Source organism: Carassius carassius, chromosome 11 (assembly GCF_963082965.1).
Source record: "Carassius carassius chromosome 11, fCarCar2.1, whole genome shotgun sequence".
Classification (NCBI taxonomy): domain Eukaryota; kingdom Metazoa; phylum Chordata; class Actinopteri; order Cypriniformes; family Cyprinidae; genus Carassius; species Carassius carassius.
In genome coordinates, this window is record NC_081765.1 from 21771004 (window position 1) to 21786336 (window position 15333).

A 15333-nucleotide genomic window follows, 5' to 3' on the forward strand; every position below is an offset into this window, starting at 1 on the left:
TAAATGACATTTTAAACTATATTCAAACAGAAAGCAGTTATTTTAAATAGTAAAAATATTTCAGAATATTACTGCTTTAGCAAAAGCAACTTTATGTATTTTGGATCAAATAAATGCAGGCTTGGTGAGCAAAAGAGAATTCTTTACAAAAACATGACAAATCTTATTGTTCAAAAGCTTTTGACTGGTAATGTGTCATGTTGAAATATATAAATGAACATCACATACCTGGCATTTCCAAAGTGTATATTGTTTATGTGCTCTGAAGGACATAAATAAAAATAACATTTTGAAGAGACTCATGGGCAGGGACGTGCACAGACATTTTGAGGGGCAGGGCTTCAAGTGAAATAAAGGGCACTTCTCATAATTAGGTTTTTTTTTTTTTTTTTTCTTACAAAAAAGTATATATATATATATATATATTAACGTAACTCTGACTTCCTTTTTAAAAAAAAAAATAATTTAAAAAGTTTTAAAAATTTTATCTTCCTCAAATTCACGCAATTGTTTCATTTTCAAAAGATGTCTACAAAATAATCAGTTCACAGAAACCATGGTCTCCTTAGTATTCACTAGGTTTATAGAGCAGCAAAGGAAACCATTCCACAATGTGCATGTTTTGAAAACATTTTCTATGCTACTAGTTTCAAGTATATATGAAGAGTTCAGATGCAAAAGCCTCTAAGTGCCATCTGAAATTTTCTTATGAGCTTTTTTTTTCAAGCTCGTATTTAAGTTCAGTAATTTAACTTAAATGACAATTAATAGGTAATTTTCATTGCCAGTAATGTGAAATAAGTGAACATAAACATACAAGCTTGATAAAAATGATCATTATTGAAGGAAATTTCAGATGGCACTTAGAGGATTTTTCATCTGAACTCTTCATATTTACAATAACCTAAATAACTGCATCAGAGGGGTGTGTTTTACTAATAATTTGTTTATTTTTGCACAAGGCACTACATCGTTTGAATTATTTTGGTGTTATCAGAATACATAACACTTTAAAATTAAACTTACCAAAATAATTGAGTAAAAATTCAATAAAAGCCAATGTCATGTATGTATCTGTGGTGGTATGGAAAACTATTTTATAAAGGTTTCGAGGAAATAAAAAAAGTTAAATTACTTAAATAGTTAATTTATAAATATTGTTATTTTTAAAGTTTAATGTTAACTTATTTATGCTCAGTTTTATTTATTAATGTACCAGATGCAGTTACTCAGATTTACTACATTTTTTAGAGTGTATCCTCCATCTGTTTGCATCTGTAGATTTCTTCTAAATTCACCAATTTAGATTTCTAAATTTCAGGGGGAAAGACTCTTGATGTAAGTCAATAACTGGGGACGTTCTGTATGCAAATTAGGCGTCAACTAGTTAAAATGCGCACATTTGCATATAATTGACAGGGAAATGCAGATAAATAGGATAAACAAAATAACTAAAGCATATCACCTGGTGGTGATATATGCTTATTTTATTAACTTATTTTATTACATGGCTTGGTTGAATTCCAATGTAGAATGCGGTCTGTTATAACCAACAGACCGCTGTGCGGAGTATAACAGGCCGTTGCCATGAAAAACAGAGCGTTGCTATGGACTCACAGGATTCTAACCGTAGAGACGGAGCGGACTATTTTCTTTAGCGGAAGCAATACAATCGGGTTTAACAATCGGGGGAGAGGGAGAGGGAGCGCTTCAGAACTCCTGACCTGATATTTAGATACTATATTTCAGTAAATATATTTGTTTGACAGGGAAGCTGTGTGCAAACAGAAATATATATTATTTTTCAAAAAAAAAAAAAGCATCCCAGAAAAAAGGGCACTTTCTCTCCAGGAATAAAAAGGGCAGGTGCTCAAGCCCCCTTTCATGTCTATGTGTGCACGTGCCTGCTCATGGGAGCATGTGCCTCGCTTGGTCTTAGCTGTGTTCCAGGTTCCTGAGTGGGCTGCTTATTTGCATTGGCTCGCTTTGCAACAGGTTCTTTTGCACTGTTATCCTCACATCTGAAATAAAAAATAAATGCTGTTTACACAAATAAACTACATAATTAATATTATTGTGATGGTCACTGATACTAGTAGTAATTTATAGGGGAAAAAAGAACACAATTACCACATAGCACATTTATTATCAGTGATATTTACAGCCTACATGATACTTTTACAACTCGGACGATCGCAAACACCAATTATGGGGTATAACATTCAAAATATTTACACCAGAGCAGATATTTATGGACAGAAGTTTAGTTACATTCATAAACACAAGCATGCTTTGTATGTAGGCCTTTACAATCAAAAATATATAGTTATAAACATATATGGCTATATTCGTCAACAGAGTAACCTATCACAGTAAAGTTTTGTCTAATTATTTTTACTGACATTAGGATAGTAACATTATAACTCATATTACTTTTATATTGTATTGCTATGTTATGTCATGTTATAGAACATAAAAAATAAACATCCTGGCATAGTAAGACATTTAGATGCTGTGATTGAAACTTCATATTATCTGTTGATTATACATTTAGTTAGGAATTATAGTTTGGAAAAAGTCTAACTATTAAATGTGTACAAGTTATGTGAAAACTAATATAAGTAGATGAATTAAAAAAAGACTTACTCATGTTTATGATCTCTGCTGGATCAAGCCGCTTCATTCTTTTTTCTGAGGTAATCCAAAGATTCTTGAGGTGAATTCGGTCTTATTTGACTTAGCGAGTCTTTTCTGAGGTGAATTCTGTCTTATTCCTCTCAGCGCAAAGTGAAAAGTAAAACTGAAAAAAACTTGAGTTATAGTCTCGCTGCTTTGTTTTCTGTGTGGGCATTTACACGCTGGGTGCTTCACGTGGACCATTATAATATCTATATCACGATCAGCACGTGGGCATGGTCGCATTAGATATAATGACGAGAGACGTGAAAGACTGGACATCGTGTTGTTTCCATATGGATTACTTTATCACACAATATATGTTTTCGATAAGACTTGCTTAGTTAAAAAATTAGACATGTCAAGCTTTCTATAGATATATCGCTCATGTCTCTTTGTTGAGTATTTGCTGAGTTACAGTTTATTTTAATGATGCATTTTTAAATGAAGATCAGGCAGATCAAGGCAGCAGACTTGATCTGATCTGTTTGTTTTTATTTATTTTGTAAATGCAAAAAGTTTTGTTGTTATTATGTGTGTATACAAATAGAAGTAGACCCTTTAAAGATTTCATTCATATATTGCTCTTATCTGTATGTTCAAAACTGTACAGTGTAATTTAACTTATTTTCTGTGTTATCAAGAGAAGATCCCACAAAACTCATATCTGCGTTTGTCGACCCCAGAGGGTTCAACAAATTTCTAAAAATCTATTTTGACAGGTCTTACCTCAGCCAGGTAGAACTCATCATTGGTAAGTTTATGGTCCTCCCCCTTGTGGTAATTGCTAGCAGCTACTATCACGTCGACGGCCACCATACTGAGGATGAACATGTGGAAAACTGAAGATCGCATCAGTTGCTGCAGAAAGAAAAGATCAGACACAGTGTTGTCAAAAGCTTAGTGACATTTTGAGGCATGTCTTTTGAGGCAACTTTTTGTCAACTGTGCGTGTATATTTTAACTGTGCACACACTTCAGTCAACTGAGATGCATGACATCTATTCCTTGAGCTGCCATATTGAGCAATTTCTTTAAATCATTTTATATATGTGTGGTACAGTACATCTCCTCTCATTTTTAATGTCTCTGGATGTATATTCTCCCTTATGAACAAGTAGACTGCTTCCTCATACTGAGTGTAGCTGCCGGAAAAACATTATTTCCACTTGATTCTCTACTCTTGTACAATGGAACCTTTTAATCACAGTAAGGACTGAGCCAACTAAATAGACCCTCACTGCCTGAGCCCCTCAGCAGGCCAAATGAACCCCATCTCAGAGCCATTAAAAACCCAGGAACATGAGGCAGGAAAGACAACTTAATTTAAGGCCAGACTGAGCCACCTGTCTGCTGCCCATGAGTTCTGTCTCCATTTGAAACTGTGGCAGGTATTCTTTCTTCTAAAAGTTAGCTGCTACATTGGATTTTTTGGAGTTACTGGAGGTATTTTATTTGAAAAACAACATTAAACCCAAGCTGCATTATAAAGAAATTTTCCTGCCACAAAACAGTTTCTGGAACACTGTAATTTTATTTCTTTTTATTTTAAGATATTTCCGATTTTTGCACTAGAATGTTCCAGAAGCACATTTCTCCGTACTGCTGACACTGCCAAGTTTCTTCCAGTGGAGGAAGAAAAAACACTGACTAATAAGACATGATCTTTTGGGTCATGTGTCTGGAAGCCAGCATTCTAGATAAAACGCTGTCGGTGGAGATGATATCATTGGTCTCCGAGTACAAAAAACAACATATGAAAGCCTTAAAGGTTACAAACAAGCAAGCAAACAGAAATAAGTTGAAAATAAATTACTAACAAAATGAGAGTGTGGTTATTTATATATATCTATACTATACCTGTCTAGCATGATTTCATTAGAAAATAGCTTTGCTATTATTTCAAACAGTACATTTCTATTATTGTCATCAGACAGTGATATTTTCCTATATCACCCATCACAAAAAGTGAATGAGAGTATAAAAGCAAATTATATTTGTATAGACTCTATTTTGTTTTAAGGTGAGTAAAATATGTATTGAGGTGTGAGCTGTATTAATTTAAAGCAAGTGATATTTGTATTACCATATGGGTCCACACCTGTTTCATACCCATGTCTTTTTTTCTATGGTTTAAACTGAAACCGAAACTGTCACAAAAGATCAATTACTCTATGCAACATTTGTTTATTTAATTGGTTCCATATTGTTTTCTGATTTTTATTTTATTTATCTTTATGTCATTTATATATTTTATTTCACATCAAGGTGTATGCCATGCCTTCAAGCTTTCTTATTTGTTTTGCTAATAAATGTTGTATGTTTCTTATCTATTTGGTTATATATTATACATGTATACATGTATTCCTGTTTTGTATACCTATTTAAACTGTATGTAAGTTTTTTTTTTTTTTGTTAATAAAAGTTCTATGTTCTATAAATAGGCTAAAGTGGGTTTGATCATGTATTTTGTTGTTGCATTCAATCAACTGATGCTAAACTGCCACTAATTTGAAGTGAAGTGTTCCTGTAGCTCAATTGGTAGAGCATTGCATTATCAAGCGCAAGGTTGGGGGTTCGATTCCCCGGGAACACATGATAGGCAAAAATTGATAGGCTAAATGCACTGTAAGTCGCTTTGGATAAAAGCGTCTGCTAAATGCATAAATTTAATTTTAATTAAATTTTTTATAAGTAAAATGCGCACGGTGCTTTTAAGCTATTTAAAATCAAAGGAATGTGAGGGAAAGAGGGAAAATTCAAACTAACTAAAAACGAACATTTGCTTTACGCCGAATTGCCGCTATTTGAAAGTGAAAGCAAAATGCTCCCGCTGCTTTTACAAGCTATTTAAAATCAAAGGAAAGTGAGCAAAAGAGAGAACATCCACAGACATCTGCATTTTTTTGGTCTCTTGTTTCTCATTTTCCTCTTGACAATACCTCATAGATTCTCCATTGGGTTCAGGTCTGGTGAGTTTGCTGGCCAGTCAAGCACACCAACACCATGGTAATTTAACCAACTTTTGGTGCTTTTGGCAGTATGGACAAGTGTCAAATCCTGCTGGAAAATGAAATCAGCCTTTTCAAAAAGCTGATCAGCAGAAGGAAGCATGAAGTGCTCCAAAATTACTTAAAATATCTTGAAAATGTCAAAAATTTCAAAACCGGTTCGGGTAGAAGAAATACCGGTTAATAACGTTATAATATTTATAACATACCAGTTAATAACGTTATAATCTTTATAACGCTATAATCTTTGCCTATAATAATAATAAAGTATAGCATTTTCTTTACTCAAAAAGACAACGAAAAAATAGAGATCTAACACTTAGTCACAGCATCATCTTAAGTTGTGGCTCACATGCATTTTATTATCCCTATTACTTCCAAAATAATGAAGTTATAAACTAAAGTTTAGGCTATAAAACAGTCAATCCAAAACCAAATTAATCTAATCTAAAGTTGAAGCTGATGCCTACTTCTCTCATTTCGGTACGAATCCAAATGTTTCCATGTTCCTGACGTATCTGGATGCTAAAATGTTATTTATTATATAGTGTTTGTACTTTCAACTATTATTATTTAAAATAATCTTGTTGGTTAATGGTTAATCGGTTAAGGAGCGTTGGTTAGGAAAAATAAATGAAATTAACATAGTAACATCAAGTGCAAAGAATATAGAATAAAAGTAAATGTATAATAAGTAACGCTGTATAGCTATGCGTCCGAAAGTCTGACTCCAAATTTAATTCTAAGAATTATTATTGAGGTTAATATAGCAAATGAAAACTGTTAAGCTTCCGGGAAATTTGAGAAGCTCCGCTAGGCTATTTTAGTTCCCCTAACTCCACAACAAATCATTTCAATTAACAGTATTTAGAAAAGAATAAGAATTAAAAATATAATAAGCTTTAGCAATATTAACGACAAACCAAAACTAATTCATTTAGGCTAAAACGAAACTCAAACCAACGTTGGGTCTCTCATTCGACACAAGATCAATGTTTCCGTATTCGCCATGTATTTGAATGCCAAATGATTATAAAAATAGCCTAGCTATGTTTACAGTGTTTATTATAGCCTTATGTTTGTAAACATTTTGTGTCTGCATTATGTCTATTTCTGAATTAAATAATATTTTTTTTGTAAAAATCTTAAGATACGTTTATATATATATATATATATATATATATTTAATTAATAGCCTGAATGCACTGTAAGTCACTTTGGATAAAAGTGTCTGCAAAATGCTTAAATTTAATTTAATTAAAATTATATATATATATATATATATATATATATATATATATATATATATATATATATACATTTCTCATATATATATATACACCGTATTTTCCGGACTATAAGTCGCACTTTTTTTCATAGTTTGGCTGGTCCTGACTTATAGTCAGGTGCGACTTATTTATCAAAATTAATTTGACATGAAACCAAGAGAAATTAACCAAGAGAAAACATTACCGTCTACAGCCGCGAGAGGGCTGTAGACGGTAATGTTTTCTCTTGGTTCTAAATAAATGCGACTTGTAGTCCAGTGCGACTTATATATGTTTTTTTTTCCTCGTCATGACGTATTTTTGGTCTGATGCGACTTATACTTAGGTGCGACTTGTAGTCCGAAAAATACAGTATGTATTTTTATAAATGACTTTTTAAACCTTTTTAAACCTTTTAAACTCAATATTAATCGGTCAAAATTAGCTGATACAGTTTGCTGCATTTATGCGCACTCAGAAACCGGTGACTGTGAATGAATCAGCAGAGCTTGTACAAGCTTTTGTCATCGTTGAATCTTTCTCAGATGTTTCCAAATGTCGAAATTGGTTTGCACAGTTGGTCTGTGCATGATGGTGTCCAATGCCCCCAGAGAGCGGAGCTTCTCAAAGTTGGGAATAATCAAAGGAGAGCTGGGGTCCTCAGTTGGGCAGGAAAGGCTAAGCATGCTGGCGCTTGAGTGTCGAATGCACATGCACCAACGTCGAGAAAAAATAGGCCCTTTTTGCACTGCGTCATCAGGCCTAATTTGGTCTTAATCCAGCCCTAAAGGCGGTGCATTGCCATTGAAACTTGCCTATGATGAGTTCACAGCTGAGTGGACATTTCACTCGTTGGCTTCAGCATCACATTTGCATAGGATGTACTACTATAATTCATGATTGGTTTACAGCAAATTTCAAATATGAAATGGAATGATAAAATAACGTTATTAACCATTTCAAATTTTCGATTCTGTTCGGAACTATAAAATTTGATTTCGTTTCTGTTTCTGGTCCTGTTCCTGTCAAAATTTTGTTCATTTTCTGGTTTTCATTTTCATTCCTTGAACCGGTTCAGACCCCTGGGCTAAACCATGTGCAAAGTCTAAGAAGGAGGGGCCACTGACAGGGCCTTAAGAGTCTTAAGGTTCAGAACTTGATCTGAAACCTACTCCAGTGGTTCAAACGGAGGTTTGCAGAGAGCCTCTAGCACAATAGCCAAATCTCACGGAGAGACGCAAGATCGTACTGGAGGCCTCAGCCATTGTGATTAATTAGATTAAAAATTGTAATCTATTGACAGCCCTATTAGTAATACATAAATAAATATGACCTGGCCATTTCTTTGTGAAATTCACTTAGGATTCTGTTCAAAACTGCGGCAAGATCTGTGCCCCATAAGGCGAACTATTGCCGCTTTTCCACCGAAATTACCCGGAACATTTGTACCAGGAACTTTTTTCCCCAGGAACTTTTTTCACCCCAGACCTGTTGCTTTTTGCGTTTCCACCACGGTCTAAAGTACCGGGAAGATTAGGCAAATAGATTGGTGACATAGGTCTGCGCGCGTTTCTCAATACAAAGTACACTGATTTTGGACATGCATCCTCGGTAGTTCAGACTTTGTGCGTTCGACTTGGGAGTGTGATGTCCGCGACAAAGCAAGTCCGGTAATTCTGCAAACAGCAGCGTACATGATAACATCAGTCAGCTCGCCTTGACTACTGCAATTTTCCTCAGTGTATATTTACAATAAAACAAATTATGATATCAAATACCACTGCCTTCTTTCGTTTTCATTTGAACATAATAATAGCTGCAGAAATGTAGGGAAATGTGTATATATACAGTCATTACAATGAAACGAAATATTATATCAATTTGCCTTTTTTATTTTCATTTTAACATATAGATAAATTGAATACAGACCAAAGATTACCTGTTAGATTTACCCAAAATGAATTCTATTTTATGTTTAACCACTAAAGAGACATCACAGCCAGCGGCACATATCAGAAGGTCTAGCCGAGGTGAGGCTGCTCTCGGCGGATACGCTGATCTTGTGGAGCTCACCGTCTCCGAAATAGGCGAAACACATTTTTAAATAGGTGTTGTCTTTATAAATAAACCACAGATTTGAGTTTTAAACAACTACATTCTCACCTATGATGAACAGTGTTTGGAATAACGGCGTTTAAAAGAACGGCGTTAGGTAACAACGTTATTTTTTCAGTAACGGGCTAATCTAACTAATTACTTTTCCCGTCGTTACAACGCCGTTAAAGTTACTGAACGTCAAATGTGGTGCGTTACTATGCATTGATTTATTATGCAATCCGAACGCACCCCTTGCTCACACAGCGAGTGAGCAGGTGGGTTAATAACGAGATAAGCGATTATGATTGGCTAAGGCAGAGTCATGTGTTTCATGGTAGCCAATCAGAGCCAGTGTTTTTACACACACGCGCCAGCGGCGCCAAACACACACAGTCACACACACGCAACAGCTACACAGATTCGCAGCAGCAGGAGAAATGGCAAGTCAGGAGCAATCCGATGAAAAGTTGGCATTTTCAAGGTGGAGATATAAGCACTACTTTAAATTCATTGTAGTCAAGGGCAAGAACGTGCATGTAATGTGTACATGTAATGTGTGACACGCATCTACAAAGCTAGTGGCCAAAAACACTTTTCTTACAAAGAGTGCAGGATAAAACTCTTGCTGTCTGTTGACGTGCAATAAATCTCTAAAGTTATGTACGAACACCTGTCTGTTCTACTTATTTCAACTGACTTGTGAAAACTGCTAAAAAAATATATATATATTTGACATATAGCAACTTGTTTTTTTGTTTTTTTTACAGTAACGCAAATAGTTACTTTCCCTGGTAACGAGTTACTTTTATTATAGAGTAATTAAGTTACTAACTCAGTTACTTTTTGGAACAAGTAGTGAGTAACTATAACTAATTACTTTTTTAAAGTAACGTTCCCAACAGTGATGATGAACTACACTTCCACCAACTTGTTGCGTTCTCCCTCTTGTTTACCCCATCCAACCAACTGTAAACTTTGCCCCTCTCTGAGGAAATACAAAAGCTTTTCTTTACCTGATGGGTTCAACTCATAGAAACCTGGCCCCAGAAATGTCATCAAATACCAGTCATTGGTCTTTTTTACTTGCAATGAATATTTTCAAATGTTCCCTACTCTACAGTTGAAAAGCCTTGTTTGAATTAAATGTAAGCTTTTCACCAGGATTATACTGTCAATTCTTAACCCAAATGTAATGCATTAGTATGCATTAGATTGTATCTTTGAATATGAACTTCTATGTGACTCTGCTAAAGACCTATTTTCACTGATGATCTCTCTCCCTCTGTGTAGGCAAATCTAAAAGTCAGGACTGGTTTTTAAAGGTAAGTGCCATTACACTTTCTCCAGATGCTGTCCTTTCAGTTATTATGTTATTATCAGCCATCAAAAGAACACTCTATTCTATGACCCTTCAAATCCAACTCATAATTTGTCTGCAATATGCAGAGAAATATGCAATATGCATAATTTTATACAAAAAGTATAAAACACAACATCGGCACATTATTTCAAAATAATAAGACATTTAAGTTTTTGTCTAATAAAGTCAGTCTGAATCCTAAATCAATCCCTTTTATCTGTAGTAACAAGTACTGAAAATAGTGTAGAACAAAACCAGAATATGGCAAATGGCAAGTTGATTTCATAAATCAATCCAGATTTAAAGTAAAACAGAAAAAAAATACAACAACAAACTCTTGTGCTTCTGCAGACGTATTCAGCATAAGATTGAACCACATATGTGGCTATGTAAGTTTGTGTATCTTGCATGTGGTAGATTGGGTTCACAAAAGGGGGGAAGGCAAACTTTGCTCAGTTCATTCCACAGTCTATTCATACTCTGTCAAAATCGTACCAGCTAGTTTGAGCAAAATCTAAATGTGGCTACTGCGTTCAGGCCACCTGCAGCACATTACTTGCACTCCCACACAGCAGTGTGGCATTAGATGTGGCATTCAGGCAATACTGATGGTGTGCTGATGTTCGGGGGCATCAGTGTCATTAAATCGCATGTCTGGTACCTGGAGGCAAGCAGGCGCCTGGCCATGTGGTTTATTCACGTCCACAGCCACAAGCTGCCATCCTCCAGACGCGTCCTCGTGAAACATCTGCCACCAGCAGGAGAGATGGAAAGAGAGGAAAAGAAAGGAGAGAGAGATTGTTAACAACTGTGAATGATTAGCAGTTTTTGTTAATACACACTCACGCCAAACTAAATGCCATCAAAATACATATTTGACGTCAAATAATTGAAAGAAAAACAAACAAACAAAAAAAATGATGGCTTCGAAGACAACTGACAATCTTGAAAACAACGGGCAATTACATGATATTCAATGGAATTGTCTACCAACTTTTTTACTATTTCATAAACATAGGCAAGGTCACAAGAAATTGGCTTCATGATCCAGCAAGCATCTATTCACATTTCAGAATCTAAATGCACCATGACTTCACATGACGAGGATACGAGGAGACAGCAGCAGAGACAACAGGGACTAGAGGAGGGAGGCAATGTTACAGCAGGCACCTTAAATCTGGCAAACAACAGAGGCTACTCATATCCATATGTACACAGCCCAGAATTGTCAGACGGCTCTGTACTTTAAGTCTTTTTATTTTGCACCATGTGAAAATCTAAATAAAACTGATTGTTTAGAAAAGTAATAACCCACCTCTCCTCAACAAACAACATAATTCTATGTATTATTTGTGGTCACATCACAAAATGTGTGGGATGAGTTACATGACATACATGTACATGTCTATATTCCATATTAAATGTTGCTGTACATTTTCTTAATATATATCAAGCTTGAGACAACATTTTGTGACCCCCTCCCATTGTTCATATCCCAAACCCTTCATTAGAAGTGTAAGTCTGCTTATGGCTGTTCCTAATGTGCACTGCTGCTGTTCCACTTATGTCTGTCTTTTAACAGTTCAGAAGAATAGATAACCAATTAAACCCATGAGAAATGACAGTCATTAAGCTGACAATGCCCCTTCAGCTCTGACAGATTAAAAAAGGGTTACCTACATAAATAGATATTTTAAAAGTTTCCCCTCATAGTCTAGTAATTATAACTTTGCCATCCATGTGGTAATCTTCTTAAGGGTCTTTCTGAATTATATTATTTTTTTATAAGCCAGTCACAAAAAGGATGGTGCAAATCTTGCCCAAGAGTATCATAAGGCCCCCAGAGATCCTTATTTTACTTTTATTTCTCTCAGATTAAAGGCATCATTCCAAGTCTTATTGTCTAACACTTAATAAACCAAGGTTTTGTGTACCCTTAGATATCTTTCTTCATATCTTCATAGACATTTCAGTTTAATTAAAAATTAAGATACAGAAAGTTTTTTTTTTTCAAGGACACAGCATGAGTTATATCTGAAGCACATACATCATATAGTTCCATAGGCAAATTGCCTTAAAAATTATAAAGAGCCTTATTGGGCTTTTCACACTTTAATTTGTTAACTCAGGGTCATTTTTAATCCTGGGCAGTCAGGGTTCGACATTTCACACTTAAGATTTATTTTCTCAGAAGCTTCACAGCAAGATGCAAACCTCTGATCAGCACAAAAAATAAAAAGGCAAGATTCTTCACAAATGTGAGCCAGTAGAGATTTGAAACTGAGTTGATGGACAGATGAGACAAAGATTAACCTTTATCTAAGTGATTGTAAAGCTAAATGTGGAAAAAAAAATGGTAACTGAAAATGATCCTAATCATACAACCTCATCTGTAAAGCTTGGTGGAGATTGTGTCATGGCATGGGCATGCGAGGCTGTCTCTAGAACAGGACCGGACCTCTTAATTTTAATGATGACTTAATGTATGATGGCAGTAGCAGAATGAATATGGAAGGGTACAAAATCATCTTGGCTGCCAATATTCAATAAAATGCCACCAAACTCATTAGAAAGTACTTCATATTGGATCAGGACAATGACCCAAAACACCCTGCCAGTTTAATCAATGACTTTGTCAGGGCAAAGAAATGTAAAGTCTTAGATTGCCCAAATCAATCTCCAGAATTAAATCCGATTGAACATTAATTTCACCAGCTGAAGAGGATACCAAAGACAAAAACTCCCCAAAACAAGCAACAGTTGGAATTGGCTGCATTAAAGTCTGGGGAAAAGCATTTCAAAGCATAAGACCAAGAGTCTGGTGATGATGTCTATGGGTTGCAGAATCACTGTTCTGATTGCATGCAAGGGATCTGCAACTAAATATCAGCTTTTAATCTTTTTCATCTGCCTTAAATTCAACTGCTCCAATACTTATGCTCACATCAAATAGTGGGATGAACCCTAAAAGTGGTGTCCTTTTTATTTGGTAAAATATTTGGTTATTTGGTATGTGTCCTGACTCCACACCAGACAAAGCAATTTAGTCTTTACTGTTCCAATACTTATGGAGGGCACTTTATAACACATTGTCCTACAATAGCTTCCACCAAACTCAGTCTCGCCCATCAAGAATGTCAAACAGAGAAGCATGATTCATCACTCCACAGAACCTTTTTTCATTGCTCCAGAATAAAGTAGTGACGTGCTTTACATTATTTTATCTTATTCTTGGTGATGTGAGGCTAACATGTAGCAGCTCGGTCATGAAAATCTATTCCATGAAGCTCCAGCTGCATAGTTTTGTGATGATTTTAATGCAAGTGGAATATTGAAGCTATGGTAACAGCAGAGCATTGGCAACTTTTGCACTATGCACCTCAGCACTCGGTCACCTGTAGTAATGGGACAGATCGAAACAACTGAATTTAATGATTAATAGTTTTTCAAACACTCTATTTATCAAATAATTAACATTGATAACAATAGGATATTTTGGTTGTTGTCGTTGTTGTTGCACCATATCAGTACATTAGAGTAACTTCTGAAGGATCATGTGACACTGAAGACTTGATTAATGACTGCTGAAAATTCAGTTTACCATCCCAGGAATAACTGTCATTTTAAAATGTATATTAATATAGAAAAAAAATGTAGCCATGGTAAGCATCATTCACAAAACATTAACAATAATAAGATTTATTTTGGATTACGGTGATAATAATTTTAGGGATCCTTTGTTTTCTTTGTGATTTGTTTTTTGTTAAGTTTAATTCTGAGATCACATGTATCAGATATTTCTTCATGAGATTTACTCCATTAAAGCAGTGCTGGAAGAAATGTTGTGTGCTATAGTCCTTCTTATACCCAGAGGGAACTTCTACAGCCATAAGACTTGAATAATGGTGGTCAGGTCACTCTTGTGCTGACAAAAGTGTTGCCAGCTTCACTCATGCCAGCCTCCAAGGCTCTGCTCCAGGACTGTCTCTGGCACTGTGACTGGCGCAGTCAGGGAGACACTATGCCTCAGTTCACACAATTACACACACAACTTTTCACACTACGCCTCCACTCCAGATTTTCTGTGCATTCGCACCATTAGCTTGGTTAGTGTGAATTTCTCACCAAACATTATGTAGGTGATGGTTGTATAAAATCAACAGGACAGGTTTCCCCACAGGAGAGGACTGCAGGCAGGAAAGCAGGAACATTTAGGGTTAATTGATTCTCTCTGTCCTTAAAGTTGATCAGTCACATCAAATTTAGGCTGAATGACAGAACTGCAAACAAACACACACACACACACACACACACACACACACACTGTCTTTTCCTCTCTTTCGGTCTGTTGCATTTTTAGCAGCGTTCCTCTATGACTCACCCTTGAGTCTGCCAGCCGCCCAATCAGATCTCTCTGTGCCGTTTGAGGCCCCCACCTGACAAGCAGCCAAAATTTATTTAAAAGAACAGCTTGCTGTTGGGTGTATCCTGCCTGCTGCAGGATACAGAAGCCAGACTCACAGCCTCCAGGGAATTATGGGAAGAATTCTTTCAGATTTCCGTGTGTATTGGTCTGTGCTTAATAATCATAAAAGCTGATATTGAATGTTTTAGTATTTTTGCTTTAGTTGGTTTAATTACATCTGCCCATACATATTGATTAAAGAGATGAACAAGTGTGGGAAATGAATCATACACCAAAGCTTGCTTTTTGTGCACGTGTGTGAGTGTGTTTGGTTTACCTGTGTAGTAGCTGTTGACGTGGTGCTGCTCCGGGACCCCCACATCTGCTGGAACTGCACTCTAATCTCAGCAAATGTTTCTATAATCACAGCGATGAACACGTTCTGGCAACGTGAGTAAAAGAAATAAAAAAATAATAATTAATGAAGGGCCATAAATGATTCATTGCTTATGTTTG

General features: G+C 35.7%; 1 protein-coding gene across 3 annotated transcripts in view; it reads right to left on the reverse strand.

Moving 5' to 3' along the window:
• nalcn (sodium leak channel, non-selective) overlaps positions 1–15333 on the reverse strand; it is a 129528-nt gene that overhangs the window by 88759 nt on the left and 25436 nt on the right. For all 3 annotated transcript variants that reach the window (XM_059562107.1, XM_059562106.1, XM_059562105.1), the window contains 3 exons: positions 15155–15259; positions 11074–11160; positions 3406–3537 (listed from right to left, as the gene is read on the reverse strand). In XM_059562107.1, the coding sequence (XP_059418090.1) occupies positions 3406–3537; positions 11074–11160; positions 15155–15259 (324 nt within the window). The remainder of the gene's footprint in view (positions 1–3405; positions 3538–11073; positions 11161–15154; positions 15260–15333) is intronic.